General features: G+C 38.7%; 1 protein-coding gene across 1 annotated transcript in view; it reads right to left on the bottom strand.

Annotated features, from left to right (window-relative positions):
- The window catches only part of LOC131039025 (nuclear pore complex protein NUP107), a 260,469-nt gene that overhangs the window by 128,439 nt on the left and 111,495 nt on the right, over window positions 1-20,535 (bottom strand). Inside the window, exon 7 of the mRNA XM_057971667.2 lies at window positions 15,704-15,862. Coding sequence (XP_057827650.1) covers window positions 15,704-15,862 — 159 coding nt within the window. The remainder of the gene's footprint in view (window positions 1-15,703; window positions 15,863-20,535) is intronic.

Genomic DNA, 20,535 nt, shown 5'->3' with positions numbered 1-20,535 from the left:
CTGTTGAGCTTCCTCAGTCCATCTGAATGCCCCCTTTTTGGTAAGAGCTGTCAAGGGTGCCCCTAGCTGTGAAAAACCTTTAACAAACCTTCTGTAATAACTGTATAACCCAAAGAATCCCCTTGGCTCCATAAGGTTCCGAGGTGGTGGCCAATCCAAAATGGCTTTTATCTTTTCTTGATGAACCTGTACCCCTGTTGCACTGATCATATGCCCTAAATACAAAATTTCAGTCATTCCAAATTCACATTTAGACACTTTTGCATACAATGATTGTGATTCCATAATACCCAGGATTACATCAATATGTTTCAAATGCTCTTCCAAAGTTTTGCTATAAATCAGTATATCATCAAAAAATACTAACAAAAATTTTCTTAACTATTTGTTAAAAATATGATTCATACAGGACTGAAATGTTGGCGAAGCATTTGTTAGACCAAACGACAATACCAGGAACTCATAATGACCATAATGACAACGGAAAGCAGTTTTATGAATGTCTTGTTCTCTTAACTTAATCTGATGATACCCTGATCTCAAATCAATTTTAGAAAAATAAATAGCACCATGCAACTCATCTAACAATTCATCAATTCGAGGAATTGGATACCTGTTTTTAATTGTTTTCTTGTTAAGAGCTCTATAATCAATACACATTCAAAGTGTTCCATCCTTCTTTTTGACCAACACTACAGATGAAGCAAAAGGACTAGAACTAGGTCTGATATGTCCCATATCTAATAACTCCTTAATTGCCTTTTCTATTTCATCTCTGAATGTTTTAGGGTGTCTATAAGGAGCAATAATCACTGGTTTGGCACCTTCTTCTAATTCAATAGTATGTTCAAAACCTCTATCAGGTGGGACTCCTGGAGGAATATCACTAAAAACCACATGATGTGAATCTAATACTTTTAACAAATCATTTCCATAAGATCTGGATTCAAAACCTGATACCTTGTTGGAGATTAAACATTGTGCTGACCATGCCACATCTCCATGTCTAAAAATAGCTTCCATTCTTTTCGCACTGACGATCCTGGGGCCATTGTTAGACATACCACGAAGGACAACCTTCTTATCATCAATTTTAAAAGAGAATTCCATTCTTTTAAAGTTTTGTGTATATTCATCTAATGTTTCCATCCACTGTATGCCCAGGATAACATTAGTGCCAACCAGATCAATCACATGGAAATCATCAATAATAGTGTAATTGGCAAGAGTAATATTCAATTTAGGAACTTTATGAGTGCTAGACAAATTAGTTCCACCTGCTACACTAACATCAAATCCTTCATGTTTTTCGATCTGCAAACCACGTTTTTCCACAAGTGATGCATCTATAAAATTATGCGTAGAACCACTATCAAGCATAACAATTACCCTCTGTCCATTCAAAACTCCTCTAGCTCTGAAAATGTTATAGTGTGGAGTTCCTGTCATGGATGCTATTACTCCTCCCTATTTAGTACCTGTTTCCGACTCAGTATTCTGAGGTATTCGTTCTATGTTAGGATCAACATTCTCTTCATCCTCACTGTCAGACATAACCTCAATATAATGAATTTTCCCCTTCCCTAAACATCTGTGTCCAGGCTGCCATGCTTCCCTACAACTGAAACATAGTTTTTTCCTTCTGAGCTCTTCTCTTTCCTCTTTATCTAACCTGTTTTTAGGGAAATCATCTTTGTTGAAAGGTTGTTTGTCTTTTTCCGGTTTAGGAGGTGGTCCTTTGTTAAAAAAATTTCCTTTGGAAGATGGTTCCAATTCTCTGGCCCTTTTGACAGCTGCTTGTAAAGTAGGAGGGTTTAAGGATTTAACCCACCCTTTGAGGGAGTCAAACAATCCATCTATAAATATCACAATCTTGTGCCTTTCAGAAATTTCAGTGACTAAGACTGCCAATTTCTCAAATTCAGAAATATACTGTTCAACGGTTCCAGTTTGCTTAAGTTGAGTTAGATCCTTAAGGTGTAATTCTGGATCCTTAGAATCAAACCTATCAATAAGTTTTTCAGTGAACTCAACATAAGTGCCTATCAAATTATGACCTAAGGTTATTTGTCTGTGTTGACACCTGCAACTAATTGATAAATACTGTGGTACTGGTTATATCCTTTGCGCTGGAAATTCTCTTTCTTGATCTCTTGCATTTGGATCTCTCCGCTGTCACCCGGTGCTCATCAAGTGCGGTGCGGAAGATACTACGAACACAGAATACTGTGTCGGTTACACGTCGTCTTCCGCTATACTCCGCGAGCACTTCAATGGTTCATGCAATCAGAAAGTTCTTTGCACCCCTTAGACCCGATATCGGGTTTGCTCCAATGATTGGTTGTTGTTGTCGTGTTCAAGCCACCAATCCGTAGACCATCTCACTTGATCCAAAATAACATGTACACGAGGAGGTACACGACTCTGTGATTCTCCTGTCGATGCTCCCACGGTTATTCCTCTCCTTGCATTATTTTACGATTCCAATAGGCCAGCAGTAACTAGCGAAAGGAATAATTCAATCAAAGTTGATATCACGCAGATATCCGGTCTTTGTTTCAACTATGCTTTTCTTCTAATCCCCCCCCCATCTCAATTCCTATCCATCCTTTTATTTCCATCGAGCAGTTAGAAATCCCGTAATAGTTAACACTATTTATGGTGCTTAATCAGAAAGATAGAAAATAATGTCCTTTAATCATACGACAAATGAATATTAATTATTTATATAAACGATGGAAAGATTTATATAATATAATTAATATTTTAATACATTATTCGATCATTTGTTAGGGGACATGACAGTCCCCTAGCTTGTTAACCTCTGCCATCATATAGGGGTGAAGATAACCTGATATGGATCCAGATAAGAATGGTTCCGTAACAGTAAAGAAACTTTAAAAATGACAAGGAAAAGGTTTTAGGGATTCCTAGCAATATGACCTGCATTCAGGAATTCTTGCCACAAGTCAATATTTTTCTATTGTTAGCTGCTGAGGTGAAAACTTTGAAATATGATAAATTAATCAATACGGTGATTCATGGCCCTTCCTTCTATCTTTTATGTGGAGAAGACAAAGAAAGCACTAATCATTTCTATCCACAGCTCTTTTACTCAGAAGCTGTTGAATTGGGCTAGGCAAAAAAGAGAGTACTGTTTAGTGATGCCTTTCTTGGTAAAAGATTATTAGAGCGGTGGCATATAAATTCAACAATTCAAATTTGAGGTTAATATGGCAGGTTTTGCCTGTAATCATCATATGGAATATTCTGACTATTCTATCATTGCAACAATGTAAACTACTGCCTAAGGCGAAAAATCAGTCATCTTGCATATATCTTTGAGAGGGGTGCAAGAATTTGACACCCCGCTATCTGTCAAAACTGTTCCTTAATCAAAATTCTCAGCTGTTTCTCACTGTTTGGACTGAAATACTGTCAATTTGACTGCACAAACACCAGAAACGCATTTGAAATCAGCACTGTCATTATAATATACAAGCTGTCATTAAGGAATAAGGAAATGCTATTACAAGTGACTGAAATTTGACATCTAAAAGGAGCTTGAACCTCTGCTGCTGCACTGCTCTATAGACTGATTATCAATCAAAAGCCTTGTTAGAATGCAATGATCACCAAAAATGACAAGAAAAATGAGAATAATTGAATGTCTACTCCTGCATGAATAACATCTGTTTTAAGTTCTTCAATCACCCATACATCAACTCTGCCTGTTCTGCCCTGGAACCCTATCAATAGTTGATTCACCATGATACAAAAGAGCAGAACAAATTGCTTCTGACTACTCCCAGGTGCAACTTATTAACTTTGCTGATGCATTCATTGGAGAACACTGATTTGCAACTGTGTAATGTTAAACTCTGTCCTACACTCCATCAGGCACTCGGCAGAACACTAATTTGCTGATTTTTTACTGTTTGGCCTTTGTTTTATTTTAGATGAAATGTTTCAATTTATGGGGCACTATGTTTGCTCCACCAAAGCTTTAAGAAAATACAGAAATTTTGGAAAACTGCACCTGCTTTGCATAGGCACAATTTTCAGAAGTTGACCGCAGATTTTTTGCTTTGACAGAGACTGATAAAAGACGCACTTTATTCCAGTTTAGCTGCAGCTCTTTGACTTTGTTTGTTCCTTCTTACCTTCTTTTTTTATTTATTTTACCTTAATATTTTTTAAATGAATGAAAATCAACAGACAATCTATAAGGATTTGACAATTCAATTTTCTGGACTTTGACATGGCAATCTATGACTCAACTGGAAACAACTATTTCCAACTTCAAATATTAACAAAAACAACTGCTTTTTGACAGAAAAGAAGATTAACATAATCTTTCAGTTGTTCTCTCCAAATTGGATATACTTGGAAGTGCTGGCAAGAGGATGTCTCCCATTTGTATTAGAACTATTCAACTATCTCAATAAGTTAAATTCAACCAGCAAAAGTAATCCGCCTGTTTGTCCATCTAAATACTTTGAGTATTTTTTCTATAGTTGGGGTACAATGTTCTGAGGTATTTTTAAGCATATGGGGAATTGCATATCATTCATTGGCAATTTTCCTTCACTGAAGTCCAGAGTATGGAGATTTTCTATCTTACTTCTTGTGGGATATCAAGGAAGATAGTGGTCGATTTACCTTTATTTTATCTGTTGTCCAAGGGCCTCTTGATATTGTTTTACTACTTTTCTCAGTTGTTTGATATGCCTTCTAATTTGTGTGGCAAAAAATTGGTGTCATCCACAAAGTGTATTTACAATTACCTGAGACCTTCCACCACAGGAATGTCATATAACTGTCCTTCCTCTCTAACCTATTTCAGGGTCCTGCACCAATTTTCCCCCATTTAAATGACAAGATAATGATTTTCCATTTGCTCCATTAGGAAAATTAGTGTATGTAGAACTACAAATGAAGCACTTTATCCATTTGATTATAGCCTGGCTAAATTCAAAAGCATACAAACTTTGATTAAATCCTACCTATGTCTATGAAAAGCTTCTGAGAGATCCAGCTTGATAATGATCCATGGTCATTTTTTAATTTACAAGAAATGCAATAGTTCATGAATCACTATGAGATTAACTACAATCTGTCACCAAGGTAAAAAAAAAAAAACTGACTGCTTGAAATGAGCTTGGCAAATTCAAAAAAGTGCTTGGGGTGAATCACAATCAGTTTCAAGACGACTTTCTAGGCCATTTTGCATAATGTTATTGGTTTCTACTAGTTGACCTTATGAGCTTCATCTGCCATTGATATTTGTTCAATTTTAGTACAATTCAACTGCCTCAATGTTGATTTATTTTTGTGAGATTCCTCTATTAAAGTCACCAGGTAATTTTTTATTGTATTTTCTCATAAAGCAATGCGTCAGACAAAACAATGTGCTTCTTGGGTATTAACAGACACAATTTCGCAAACCTTGGGCACTGGAACTCTTCAAATCATCATTCGAACTTTCTTAAGTTTATGGGTATATTTCCTGTACTTTTCATCTGCTTTGCATTTACCTATTTTCACTTTCATTAGTCTTTATTGCTCTAGTCTAATTTCAGCTCCCCAGCTTTTTTCTTACCCTGTTATCTCTCTCTTGAAATAGATGTACTTATGAGTCCCAAGGCCCTACTTTGATCACATACAGACATTACTATAATTTATTTTATTTTCTTTCAGGATTGCAGGAATTTCTTTTGCCTCCTTGCAGCTTAAAGTCCCTGACAATCATGGGCATTATACCTGCTTTAGCTTGATTAAAATCCCCAAAGAACACAGGATTTTGAAGGATATGCATGACTTAAACTTGAATTTCTCAACTTCCATTCTTCAGATCCTATGCCATGTACAGTTTCTATTTGACAAACCTAAGGAACCAAAAGTTTCATCCCAAAAATTTATATGTACAGCACATGTAGTTCTCCTTGATTATGTGAACATATTTGCCTATGTTTTTTCTCAGGTATGTCCTCTTAAATCCCTGAAAATAATGGGATATCTACTGTATTTGTAATATTCCCCTTAAATTTTTTTTTTGATTTTCCGATGAGATTTACAAACAATCACAGTAACCCGTTAATGTTAGAATAAAGAAATCCAAACAACTGAAGGGAACCCTCCACTTTCTGATCACCGAGAGCCCAAACTGGGAGGGTGAGAGCATACAGTGACAACGGATCGTTAGATGCAAATCTGAGATGCTGATTACAATACTGAACGGCAAGCCAGCCCCTTCCGCTTATATAGCAGGTAATGAAAAATCATAAAATCACTTGGCGGTAAACCAACCAAGGACAATACAAACAACTGGAATGAGCACTCACTCTACCGCTTATGCAACAGGAGGACTAAAATGAAGATTATTATCACTTCCATCGCTTATTCAGCGGGAGGACATTATTACAAACAAAGATAGGCGGCATGGCCAGCCTCTTCCACTTATGCAGTGGGAAATACAGATAAGTTGCAGCAAGAATGATTGATCAGTACTACTGAAACAATCTTACAAAATAGAGATAAAAGATTAGAGAAGATGTTTAATGCTGATCCCAAGCAAAATACTTCCAAAATCACACAACATAAAACACTACTGCTGTTCTAATTTTGCAAGCTAAAAACACATTGTCCAGCCACTATCGGAAACACCAAAACACTCATAACTTTCCCAAAACTATCCGGAATCGCATCAAATCAAAAGCAAACAATAGATATAACATAGGCATCCAACATAGAAACTCAAACCTGCAACACCGGAGACTGGAAAGAAGCTGCACGCATCCCAAGACATCCAGGAAAGGGGGCGGTACAGCAGAAAGTTCGATCTGCTCCTAAAAATCAGAATCCACACCAAAAACCACGCCAAGTTGGAAGAATGGTCGCCTTCCCAATACACTTCCAAAGAGCCAATACCCAAAATGATGGGTCGCACAGGCAGGGAGATACGAGCAATACTTCACTTCAGCCACACCAAACCAGCAACTCCAGAAAACACACCACACTGAAAATATTGAAAATGTCACAAGAATACACCACTCAGCTAGGTACTATGTCTCACGTACGAAATTGGCAATACTAGGGAGCCACACTCCGAAGCTTCAAGTTCAATCGCCAAACTGGCAGCATAACGATGCAATTTTTCAAGATACCCAAAATGAGAGCCCAAGGCTCTTATTTATAACTTCATGCTCCACCAAATTCAAATGCAAATGGCGCCCAAACTCAAATCAAACTCTTTTCATTTCATTTCATGTCTTCACCTAAACATGGCGCCCACTTCCCTTCTTCCTAGGCAAAGTTCAAACTTTACCTTTGGTGACAATTTTGCAACATAAAAATAATATAACATGAGATGTTTTATCATCCCCAATCGCCACCAAATTAACACCATCGACTTAGGAAAATAACAATATTGATATCAGATAATTATTTTTCCTTAAGTCGTCCTCAATACACTTAATTAGTAAATACAAATATTTAAATATTAAACCTTAGGACAAGGAAATAATATTTGATTAAATCACTTATGACTCCAATACTGATTATCAACAAAACCAGGATGAAGATAAGCAAAGAAGACCACTGAACTGTTGCAGGATCAGGACCCTGTCCAAACTGCCAAAACTAGAAATGCTCCATATTGCCACTTACTAAAAATATAAGTCATAAAATACTCCTCCAAAAAGCATGATCTTTGCACTCAGAGAAAGAGCTTGGAAAGCTCAGTAAGACAACATCATCCAATCAGTCAAACACTAACTTACTAAAAATAGTAAGTTCTTACTTCATCAAAGAATCCAATGCATGTTATGCCACCCAGGAGTTCATAAAAAACCCAGAAGGGAACCATGTATAGAACTGAACAATTCCCTCTTGATAAACCCTAAAAAGCTCACACAGAACTCTACCAAAGTTGGAAACCCTAATTCTCCTTTCCACATAGCCTACGGGTCTCCGGAATAGACCAATGGACCATTGAAAGCACATCATTGAGAAGGGGACATTACAGTCCGCCCTCCCCAAAATTGCTTGTCCTCAAGCAATTGTAAGGCTAGATGCAGTAAACTCTCTTCATTTTCCCACGTAGCATCCTCTGTTGGCAGATTTTTCCACTTGATCAAGTATTCTTTGATCACCCTTCTCCTCAAAGAACGCTCCCTGAAATCAAGGATAGCTTCAGGAATCAAAACTAACTCTGTCGAAGCAACAACATTATGTCCAAGAGCCTTCTTAAGGCGAGACACATGAAATACATTATGAATTTTGCTGCTCGCCGGTAGTTCCAACTCATATGCCACTTCTCCAATCCTCGTGTTGACTCTGAAAGGCCCATAGAATCGTGGTTTCAATTTCTCAACTCCACTCTTCTTGAGAGTAGACTGTCTGTAGGGTTGGAGCCTCAAATAAACCATGTCGCCCACCTCAAAGGTGAGCTCAATTCGCTGTTGATCAGCATAGAACTTCTGTTGATTCTGCGCATGCTGGAGATTGTCCCTCAAAGCCCTCAAAATATCTTGACTTTGTTGCATCATATCCTTCGCCTGAGGGGTTCTACTATCACCAAATATCAAGTCAACGAAGCTAGGAGCTTCATAACTATATAGTGCCATGAATGGTGACAATCCGGATGGACATGTGATAGGAGTTGTAGCAATACTCTCCTAGGTGAAGCCACTTCACCCATGTATTCTATTGCTCCAAGACATAGTTTCTAAGGTATCCTTCCAACCACTTATTCATTATCTCGGTCTGCCCATGAATTTGTGGGTGATAACTTGTGCTTGGAGTGAGCACAATACCACATAATCTGAAAATCTCTTGCCAAAAAGAACTTAGGAACTTGTTGTCCCTATCACTCACAATGTTCTTTGGCAATCCATGTAACTTGAACACCTCCTGAAAGAACACTTCAACAACTTGAGCTGTTGTAAATGAGTTGATGATGGCAAAAAAGTGAGCAAACTTAGTTAGTCTATCCACCACCACATATATACTATCCTTCCCCTGAGCTCGTGGCAACCCAGTGATGAAGTCCATGGATACACTTTCCCATTTTTGACTAGGAATGGGCAAGGGTTGTAACAAACCAGCTGGCACAGTGTGCCCATCTTTGTTTCTCTGACATGTATGACACTCCTTAATGTACCTCAAAACATCATTTTTTAGCCCCTTCCAAGAAAACCTCTCTCGGATCTGCCTGTATGTCTTGAAGTAACCTTGGTGACCAGCAAGGGGAATGTCATGGAAAGTCTTCAAAATCTTCTCCTTCAGCTTAGATTTGGCCACAATGAAAACCCTTCCCTTGTATAGAATCAACCCCTCAACCAATTTGTACTTTTCATCATGAAAAGTACCCTCTATGATGCTGGTTGCAAACTGATTTTTGGCATAATCAGCAAGCAACAACTCCCTCCAATCAATAGTAAGCTCGCAAAGTGAGCTCAAATGGGGCCTTCTGGACAAAGCATCAGCCACAATGTTATTCTTTCCTTTGACATACTCGATATCAAAGTTGTAAGCCTGTAGCTTACTCACCCACTTCTATTGCCTTTCGTTCAAGTCTTCCTAGTGCATGAAGTGTTTAAGACTGTTATGATCAGTCTTAACAACGAACTTACTCCCCACAAGATACTGCCTGAACTTTGCAAGGGCATGCATTATGGCAAGCATCTCCTTGTCAAATATCGAATATAGCCTTTCAAGCCCTCTCAACTTCCTACTTTCAAAGACTATAGGATGTTTGTCTTGCATGAGGATTGCACCAACACCTTCTCCTGATGCATCACACTGCAGCTCAAAAGGCTTGGTGAAATCAAGTAGAGCCAAAACAGGGCAGGAGCTCATGATGCCCTTAAACTGATCAAATATTGTATGTGCCTTTTATGACCACTCAAAAGCTCCTTTCCTTGTAAGATCTATGAGGGGGGGTAGCCAACTGAGAGTATCCCTTCACAAACCTACGATAAAAAGCACGAAGACCCAAGAATCCCTTTAAGTGTGTTACGTTCTCAAGAGGAGGCCAATCAAAGATAGCTCTAATCTTTTCAGGTTCTACCTTCACACCTCCTGCACTGATAATGTGACCAAGGTAAAGCAATTCTTCCATTCCAAATTCACATTTGGACTCCTTTGCAAACTGGGACTCAGATTTCAGTATGCTCAACACTTCATCCAAGTATTGTAAGTGCTCCTTCCAAGATTTGTTGAATATGAGTATATCATCAAAGAATGTGAGTACGAACTTCCTCAGCTATTTCTGGAAGATTTTGTTCATGCATGACAAGAATGTGGCAGGGGCGTTAGCCAAGCCAAAGGGCATGACTAGGAACTCAAAATGCCCAAAGTGGCATCTGAAAGCAGTCTTCTCCACATCTGAAGCTCTCATCCTAATCTGATGATACCCCGACCTGAGATCGATCTTTGAGAAGAACACCACACCATGTAGCTCATCAATGAGCTCATCAATTCTCGGGATAGGATACCTATTCTTTATAGTTTTTCGATTTAGGGCCCTGTAATCCATGCACATGCGCATGAATCTGTCCTTTTTCACCAAGACAATAGCCAAAGCAAATGGGCTCTTTCTTGGCCATATGTAACCCATGTCAAGTAGCTCCTGGATTGCTTTCTCGGGCTTAGCTTCTTCTTCAAGCTCAATGATGTGTTCTGCACCTCTTTCAAGAGGTCTACCAGGAGGTGGATTCTCAAAAACCTTACTTCTCTTGGTTATCAAAGCCTAAATGTCTTCGGGATAGCTCTGATTCTCCTCTAGTGATTTGGAAGGCACGACCATGATCTCAGGAAGTCTACCAAGATATGGCTTCCCAAGGACCTTACTTTTGTCTGTGATCAATGCTTGAATGTCTGCTGAATAACTGCCCTTGTCTTCCAATGGATTTGACGACATTATCAAACACTCTGCTTCCCACTCCACTTGGTTATGGTGGATGAGCCTCTCCATCCTCTTCAATGAAACAACTCTAAGTCCACCATTTGACATTCCTCTCAATACCACCTTCTTCCCATCAAACATGAATTTCAACTCCATGGTTTGCAAATTTCATGTGATCTCATCAAGAGATCTCAGCCACTGAATCCCGAGGACTGCATCATCAGTCCCACCAATGCTTATGACAAAAAAATCATCTCTAATTTCATGATTTCCCAACTTCAGAGACATGTTGGAAATCATCTGGTTGCAAGATATAGTGGAGCCATCAGCTACCATGACTTTGAAGCCTCTACTACCTCTGCCACTAGCCCCCTCTTTGCAACAACTCTCTCATCAATGAAATTATGAGTTGCTCCTGTGTCAATGAGAGCAATGACACGATGCTCTCCTATCACACCCCAAACTCCAAAGGACTAATTCTTGTGAATGCTCGAGAGCTGAGCAACCACTCCTTTGTCTTCTGACTCAGTTTCAGGCCCTTCAGGAGCCTCTTCATACTCGTCCTCAATTTCAGTCTGTTGATCTGACATTTCAGAATCTGATCCGTCAACAGAGTAGCACTCCATTTGATGCAAATTACCCTACCCATGACACTTATGTCCTGGGGCCCAAGGTTCTTTGCAAGAATAGCAAAGATTCATTCTCTGGATCTCTTGACGGAGCTCATCATCCATTCGCGAAAGAAACTTCTTGGTCTAACTTCTAAACTTTTTCTTATCCTTTCAGAAAGGGAAAGGTTTGGACTGAAATTTGTTCTTTGGGGTACCCAACTCCATGCTTCGAGCCTTCTTGATTGCATCAGCCAAGGTGGGCGGGTCAAAGGCTTTTATCCAACCTTTCAATGGTTCTTCAAGTCCCTCAATAAATAGGACCACCAACCTCTTCTCCAAGATGCTACTAACCATAACTAAAAGACTTTGAAACTAAGTTATGAAAGTGTCCAAAGAACCTTGCTGTTTGAGTTGACCAAGTTCTCTAAATTTCACCTCCGGGTCCTTGTTATCGAACCTTTCAATGAGTTTGTTGGTGAAATCAGCATATGTCGTGATCAAGTTATGACCAAGGGTGACCAACCCATGGTACCACCATTCGTGGGCAACACCATCCAAGTGCAAGGTGGTGAACTTGATGGCATCTTCTTCAGGCATAGGCCTCAAGAACAAACAATTGTCCAGCTTCTACACCCACGCTCTAGTTGTGCTCTTAGTGCTTCCATCAAAATATGCTAGAGTCACCCTTCCAAGAGCTTGTTGATAATCTCTTGGGGCAGAAAATTTGTTGTCATTCCTCCTTCCTCGCTTCATTTTGTGATTCATGAACTGATCCAAGGTGAGGATATCCCGGATCTCTGCAGGGAGAGAAGCATACTCCGTATAGTTGTTCCTTATCTCATCAGTTGTAGGTATCTCAATTTCAGCTTGTTGTGCTTCTCTTGGTAGGAAGACGGGTTGCAGAGGTCTTGGAACCGAATCTCCACGATTGCTCCCATTATTACTCCCATTCCCGTTTCCTACAAGAGCATTAGAAGTACTAGCTTCCAGTCCATTGTTGGGTTGATTAGGGGTCCCAACAACATTCTGGTGAAGATTGGCTAGCAATTGAGACATCATATCCATCATGGCATTAAACTGTCTCTTAGCCTTTTTGTCAGGTGCCTCATTCTGTTCTACAGCCTTCTCGACCATTGAGTCTACTGAATCTACAGAATCCACTTCTTTCCCTCTCTTTCTCAAAACCTCTGAAAAGGTATCTTCTTCCGGCACTAAAGGAATCTGAAACTGTTGTCTCCTCTATTCTCTGTTGTAGTAACGGACATCTTTGTCACTCATGCAGAACTCTGACCACTCTGAAAAATCACACGCTGGTAGGAAAACCAGCTCTGATACCACTGTAATATTCCTCTTTAAAAAAAAATTGATTTTCCAATGAGATTTACAAACACTAACAGTAACTCCTTAAGGTTAGAATGAAGAGATCCAAACAACTGAAGGGAACCCTCCACTTTTTGATCATCGAGAGCCCAAACTGGGAGGGTGAGAGCATACAGCGACAGGGGATCATTAGATGAAAATCTGAGATGCTGATTACAATATTGGGCAGCAAGCCAGCCCCTTCCGCTTATACAGCGGGTAATGAAAAATCATAAAATCACTTGGTGGTAAACCAGCCAAGGCCAATACAAACAACTGGAATGAGCAATCACTCTACCGCTTATGCAACAGGAGGACTAAAATGAAGATTACTATCAACTCCAACGCTTATTCAGCGGGAGGACATTATTACAAACAAAGATAGGTGGCATGGCCAGCCTCTTCCACTTATGCAGTGGGAAATACAAATAAGTTGCAGTAAGAATGATTGATCAGTACTACTGAAACAATCTTACAAAATAGAGATAAAAGATTAGAGAAGATGTTTAATGTTGATCCCAAGCAAATTACTTCCAAAATCACACAACATAAAACACTACTGCTGTTCTAATTTTGCAAGCTAGAAACACACTGTCCAGCCACTACCGAAAACACCAAAACACTCTAACTTTCCCAAAACTATCTGGAATTGCATCAAATCAAAAGAAAACAATAGATATAACATAGGCGTCCAACATAGAAACTCAAACCTGCAACACCAGAGACTGAAAAGAAGCTGCACGCATCCCAACACAGCTAGGAAAGGGGGTGGTACAGCAGAAAGTTCGATATGCTCCTAAAAATCACAATCCACACCAAAAACCACCCCAAGTTGGAAGAATGGTCGCCTTCCCAGTACGCTTCCAAAGAGCCGATACCCAGAATGATGGGTTGCACAGGCAGGGAGATATGAGCAATTCTTCACTTCAGCCACACCAAACCAGCAACTCTAAAAAACACACCACACTGAAAAATACTAAAAATACGCACTGAAAATGTCACAAGAATACACCTCTCAACTAGGTACTATGTCTCAAGTACGAAATTGGCAATACTAGGGAGCCACACTCTGAAGCTTCAAGTTCAATCGCCAAACCGGCAACATAACAATGCAATTTTTCAAAATACCCAAAATGAGAGCCCTAGGCTCTTATTTATAACTTCATGCTCCACCAAATTCAAATGCAAATGGCGCCCAAACTCAACTCAAACTCTTTTCATTTCATTTCATGTCTTCACCTTAACATGGCGCCCACTTCCCTTCTTCCTAGGCAAAGTTCAAACTTTACCTTTGGTGACAATTTTGCAACATAAAAATAATATAACATGAGATGTTTTATCATCCCCAATCGCCACCAAATTAACACCATCGACTTAGGAAAATAACAATATTGATATCAGATAATTATTTTTCCTTAAGTCGTCCTCAATACACTTAATTAGTAAATACAAATATTTAAATATTAAACCTTAGGACAAGGAAATAATATTTGATTAAATCACTTATGACTCCAATACTGATTATCAACAAAACCAGGATGAAGCTAAGCAAAGAAGACCACTGAACTGTTGCAGGATCAGGACCCTGTCCAAACTGCCAAAACTAGAAATGCTCCATATTGCCATTACTAAAAATATAAGTCATAAAATACTCCTCTGAAAAGCATGATCTTTGCACTCAGAGAAAGAGCTTGGAAAGCTCAATAAGACAGCATCATCCAATCAGCCAAACCCTAACTAAAAATAGTAAGTTCTTACTTCATCAAAGAATCCAATGCATATTATGCCACCCAGGAGTTCATAAAAAACCCAGAAGGGAACCATAGATAGAACTGAACAATTCCCTCCTGATAAACCCTAAAAAGCTCATGCAGAACTCTACCAAAGTTGGAAACCCTAATTCTCCTTTCTACATAGCCTGCGGGTCTCCGGAATAGGCCAATGGACCACTGAAAGCACATCATTGAGAAGGGGACATTATAGTATTTTAAATTGTTGATAGCAATGGGTATTTCATTTGATTTTCTTGATAATGGGACATTTTTACACACCGTTACTTATGCATTATAAGTAGAAATGTGAACAACACAAAATCAGCAATCTAAGCCCTGGTAAACAGAACCTAAATTTCACACAAAACTAGAGGCAACATTCTCAAACAATCAATCATTAAACATAGAAAATAAACTTGAGAATCCCAAATGCAATGTCCCTTTCCGCCAATGAATGCATAAGATGATGTAAAATCAGTAGACCACTTTAAGTTGACCTCTAAAACATTCATCATGAGACCAGAAATAAATCATTATACAAGTCAAAAAGGCATGATATGACAAGATATGGACTTATAAGTTAAATAATACCATAATAGCAAATATCTTATATGTTATCCTTGAAAAACTTTCCAAGCAGATTCTCATCGCTATCCATGAGATCAATAGATTTTAAATGGCTTGCAAAACAGACCACTACAATAAGTATCATCTAGAGTAATTTCCACTTCAGCCCATTTCCATTTATCAGTTGGATGGAAACTGTGTGCTGTCTAACAACAAACTTTGCAAATGTTAATGTCTAAAAAATATTCAATCATGTAAATAAATTTAAAATGTCCAATCAACCTAGCAACAAATATGCAATGGATAACACAAAGGAAATATATATAGCATTAAACATTACTGCTGTGCATATAAAGAGAACTCCAATCAAGTTAAAGTAATAACTTCTAAACCCTTGCCCATAACAAACAACATTTTTTAAATAGAAAGATAAAAGAATAGCATAACAGAATTTAACAGAAAAAAGGAATAAAATAACATAAAACCTGATCTTCCGGATGGAGTTTGGTTTGCTCACGTGTTGTTGCATCAAAATCTACATGATGAACTATTGTTGCATTACCAGCTTTTTTCCTTAACAACCGTTGTGTTTGATGCCAGACACCTGACGTGTGAAGATAAGAACCAGCATACCATCCTTTTACCTGCAAACTATCATGGTCAGTTTCAAGAAACCATACGTGATGCAAGCAAAACATACTACTGCTTTTTTAGACCAAAATAGACATCCATAGTATAAATTTTTTTGAGATGAGCAGAAAACTTTATATTTGTTTAAAAACAATGCATTGTTGAGAAACAGTTAAAAAAGTGGTATAAATCAGACTTTCACCATTCCACTAACAGGACATGATCAGAGATACACAGATAAATAAATCAGAGAAAAATTTCAATGACGTACTAGACTAAGAAATTGTAGAACATTGTACAAGCAGAACAGCAAAGACAGTCATGACCTTTAAGGTTTGCACTAATAAATTAAGAATTGAATTAATATTAGTACTGTGGAAAATCACATTTAACAATTAGAAAAGTGGTATAAATCAGACTTTTACCATTCCACTAACCTAACCCTGATCAGCTACACAAAGATAAATAAATCAGAGAAAACTTTAAATGACGGAGTAGACTAGGAAATTGTAGTACATTGTACAAGCAGAACAGCAAAGACAGATATGACCTTAAAGGTTTGCAGTTTGCACTAATAAATTACAAGTTTACATTCATAGTAAAGCTTTAGTTATGCTCTTTTCATATCATACAACTGGCTACAGATTTTTAGACCACTTGACTAAGACAAATAAATTTAGAGAAGTGTAATTAAACACAGAGGAAATATAATGCAAATTAGTCAACAAAATAGAGAAGCCATTTTAACTCATTGATAGGTGTACAGGCCACAAATGAATAGAAAAATAATGATGACCACTACATCTGTTGCAAATGGTTAGTCGGATATAGCTTTACTTAATGGATAAGAAATAACTATATTTATCATCAAACCTCCCCACTTCAGAAAGATGTCTACATCAATAGAAAGTATTACGAATATCCAATGATGGCATTACCAGCCAACTTATATGTCACCCTTCATTGGTGTTGAAAATGGACTTTTTTAACAGATTTCTTATAACCCCAAGACTCATAGAAATGCCGAGATTACTTTGTGATACTGGAATAAAGAACATTATAAACACCATGTATGTGCAAATAATCTGCTATACAAAAGAAAGGCAACCATACACAATTAAGAGCAGCGCACAAAATTAAATGAAGAACATTTTCAGTATTTTTCTTATGCAATATGCATGGTCTCTAGCATCCAGTGATATAAGAAACTAATGGACAACCCTACATGTATCACCCAAGTAATATATATAGGAAACAACATTCCAGGTATTACAGTTGACCGCAACAGTTTATTAAAACCTTAACTAACCATCAAAAAGCTCAAAAATGAAAAGGAGGATTTCAGTGCATTATATCTTGTATTATCATTTCTTCAAATTGTTTATTAATTGACCATGCATATATCTGACAAAATGTTAAACCAAGATTACTCTCTACATCTATACCTCCTCTGGGCTTGACCAGCATCCTTTCCGATACCTGTCAAGTAGTACTCTAGACCACAAATGAAAAAATAGGCCCCAAAAACATTTGCACATCACGAGCTAAATGTACAATGGGGGCAATAAGCTGCACTGTTCCAGCATATATATGAAGATGATGAGAAAGTGATGCTACCCTTCCTTAAAAATACCTTTAATCCCGCTGAAAATGTCACTCTTTGCAACTACCTTGACGACCTTTGTAATCTCTCACTTGGTTTTGTATGTAGGCACACCCAAATGTCTATGAAAAACAGAAGATACTTAAGCTAGCCCTTCCTTATTCAGATCTTCAAACCTTTCCAATTCTCGTGTCATTTTTGCACCTGCAACTATTATAATTTCTATGATTATCGAGCTGGCTATAACTTGCAGGATATGCTTGTAGGAAATAGTTTGTTGTTAGTTTTTTTTTCTTTTAGAGATTTGTGACCAATGGCTACCTAGACACTCTCACCCTAACCACTAGTTAACCAAAGACGCACACCCTGACCCCCACTATTCATCTACCATATAGGATATGCAACCCTAGGAGTGTTCCAATGACATTTCCAAGAATCTATGTACTCATCCCACAAGTATGCCTCAAAATTTGACAAAAATCCTATAGAATTTTCCAAAAAAGTCATAATAATTACATTGTTTTAATCCTCAAAGTGCTAATAAATGGTTGACAAGAGTGAAAGAACCAAAGAAAACACTAAGAGGCATCGAATTGTCTACTGTTTGCATGAATTTTACAAGAATTAATCAATCATCTTCAACATTGATTCAATAATATAAGTTACCCAACACTTCTTTGGGCCCTCTACGTTGATCATTGCCTTGACCTTCTCTAAGAGAACATTAACAAACTTATTTGATTAAGACATGTAGTGAGAGACACCAAGAATATCATCAAATATATCTTTAATCACATTAGGCTTCTTTGTTTGATTAGAGATCACACCATTGAAAAAGAGCTTTTGTGAACAAATGTGACACAATTTGCAACTAAAACCCCCACCTTGTAGAGCATTTGTAGTTTACTAACAACTGTGAAGCAAACACTCCTAAGGAAACCACGATTAAATTCAAATCTTATTGAAAGAGGACTGATGGAGAGATGATCACAAAGACAATTTTTGATGATGTCTTTGCAAAGAGAGTAGCAAAGATCATCAATATAACTTTAAACTTCAAATAAATTTTAAATTGTATTGTAGATGGCATAAAATGCCTATTGTTATATTTGATAATATTGGTTATCCGCCAATGTATTTATTGATTGTATTAAGTGGGTTGTCACTCTTGGGTATTATGTGTTCGTTGGTTGATGGTTGTGTTCCTCTCCTCTCGACAACCGTCGAGTCCTTTAAATATGTTGTGTACAGCCAAGGAAGGTAGTACGGTATAGTTGGGTGAATTGTAATCCTTGGCTGACCATCTCTGGTCTTCTTCTCTGTAATAATTGCATGTGTGAATAAAGATATATTTCACTGTTGTGTCAAGTATGCATTGTCCTGTATTTAATTTATCAAATATAGCAGAAAACATTTTGGCATCATTGCCTTAAAAGAAATCGGATCAGCCTTGAGTGATTCATGCCCGTAGACCCCAATAAAGGTGAGAAGAGGCCACAAGGTGGTCAAGACCAAGCGATTAGGTGATCTACCGACCCTCAGCCGAACGGAGCACAAGGACGAATCAGCGCCTACAAGCATAGAAACGAGACTCGAACTCGACGCAAACTCGGCAAGGCTAACCCGACTTGGGACTCAACGAAAAAATTGGCAAGACTCGACAGGACAAGGCAAAAAACCAGTTTCTAGTGAGTCTCGCCTAAAGCGAGTCCCTGGAGAGTCCCGAATCCCTAAGACTCGGCTAGGGTCACTTGGCTCGAAACTCGCCAGGACTCAGAGAGTCCTGGCGAGTCCTGGAACTATGCCTGGAAGTACCCAAAGTGTTGGGACGTTGGAGGTGGACATGTAGAGGATGCGTGCATGGCCAAGAGTGCAAGGAAAGCATCGAAACGTAGCAGTCAGAATAGTCCACCCAAGTCCGGCACACCTGGAAGTACCCAGAATGTTGGTGACGCTAGAGGAAGACGTGTAGAGGACGAGCGTCTGGCTGAGAGTGTAGGGAAAGCACCAGAACGTAGCAATTGGAACAATCCACCCAGGTCCAGCACACAAAGGAGTAAGCAGACAAGAAACCAATTAGCATGAACTTGCCCCTCGTCGAGGAACCAAGAATAGGGGGGCCTGAGCTGAAGACTCCAAGGAGAGAGAATAGAAATGAAGGTTACCAAGGTACGGAAGACGCAAAAGGTGGACACGTAGACAGCTCACGCATGGCCAAGAGTGCAAGAGAGCGAGGAGCAAGACGGTCCAATCTGGTCAAACACACACAGTATCTTCCAAGTGAGGACAATGTTGCACAACCAGAATACCCAAGAGAGGCAAAAACTCTGAAAGTTCACAGGAGATGGTTCAAAGGGCCCCATACAGCATTGTAAGACATGTATAATGATATGGGAGGCAAATGGCCAAGATGACCACGATTACTGGCTGAAGGCATTTCCCGCCACCCTTCGAGGAATTGCTATTGATTGGTACACAGACCTAGATGCTAAGGACAAGGCCTGGTGGAATGAACTGAAGAAGGCATTCGAAGAGGAGTTCAAACTCCTAAGGGATGACAACAAGATTGTAACCGAAATCCATAATACCAAGCAAGGGAAAAGTTAGAGTGTACGTGCTTCCAATCGTAGGCTCAAAGAATTGTTGAACAAGATGGAACACCAATCGGCCGATGGATTGAAGAAGAGGTGGTGCGTGGAGGGACTTGTTCCATCCCTCGGGAGGAAAATGAAAGTTGTTCCTCTATCCTCATACGCAGATGCTTACAATCGAGCAATGGACATCGAGAGTGGAAACAAAATATCCTCCCGAGGGAAGAGGAAGACTGATGATGATGAGAGCACTGAAGGTAGTAGTGATGAAGATTCCAAAACCGTACTGAAGGTAGTAGTGATGAAGAATCCAAAACCGTACAGGCCCTTCGACAAGATATGTTGAGAATGATGAAAGAATTGAAGGCTGAGAAAGTAACCAATAAAGAATGTAATGAACTATGTTGTACTAAGTGCAGATTGAGGGGCACACGAAAGGTAATTGTCCTAAAAAGATGTTTTGTGAGATTTGTCAAGTGATGGGTCATTCAAT

This window comes from Cryptomeria japonica, chromosome 6 (genome assembly GCF_030272615.1).
Source record: "Cryptomeria japonica chromosome 6, Sugi_1.0, whole genome shotgun sequence".
Taxonomy (NCBI): Eukaryota; Viridiplantae; Streptophyta; class Pinopsida; order Cupressales; family Cupressaceae; genus Cryptomeria; species Cryptomeria japonica.
This window is presented reverse-complemented; position numbering and strand designations above follow the sequence as displayed.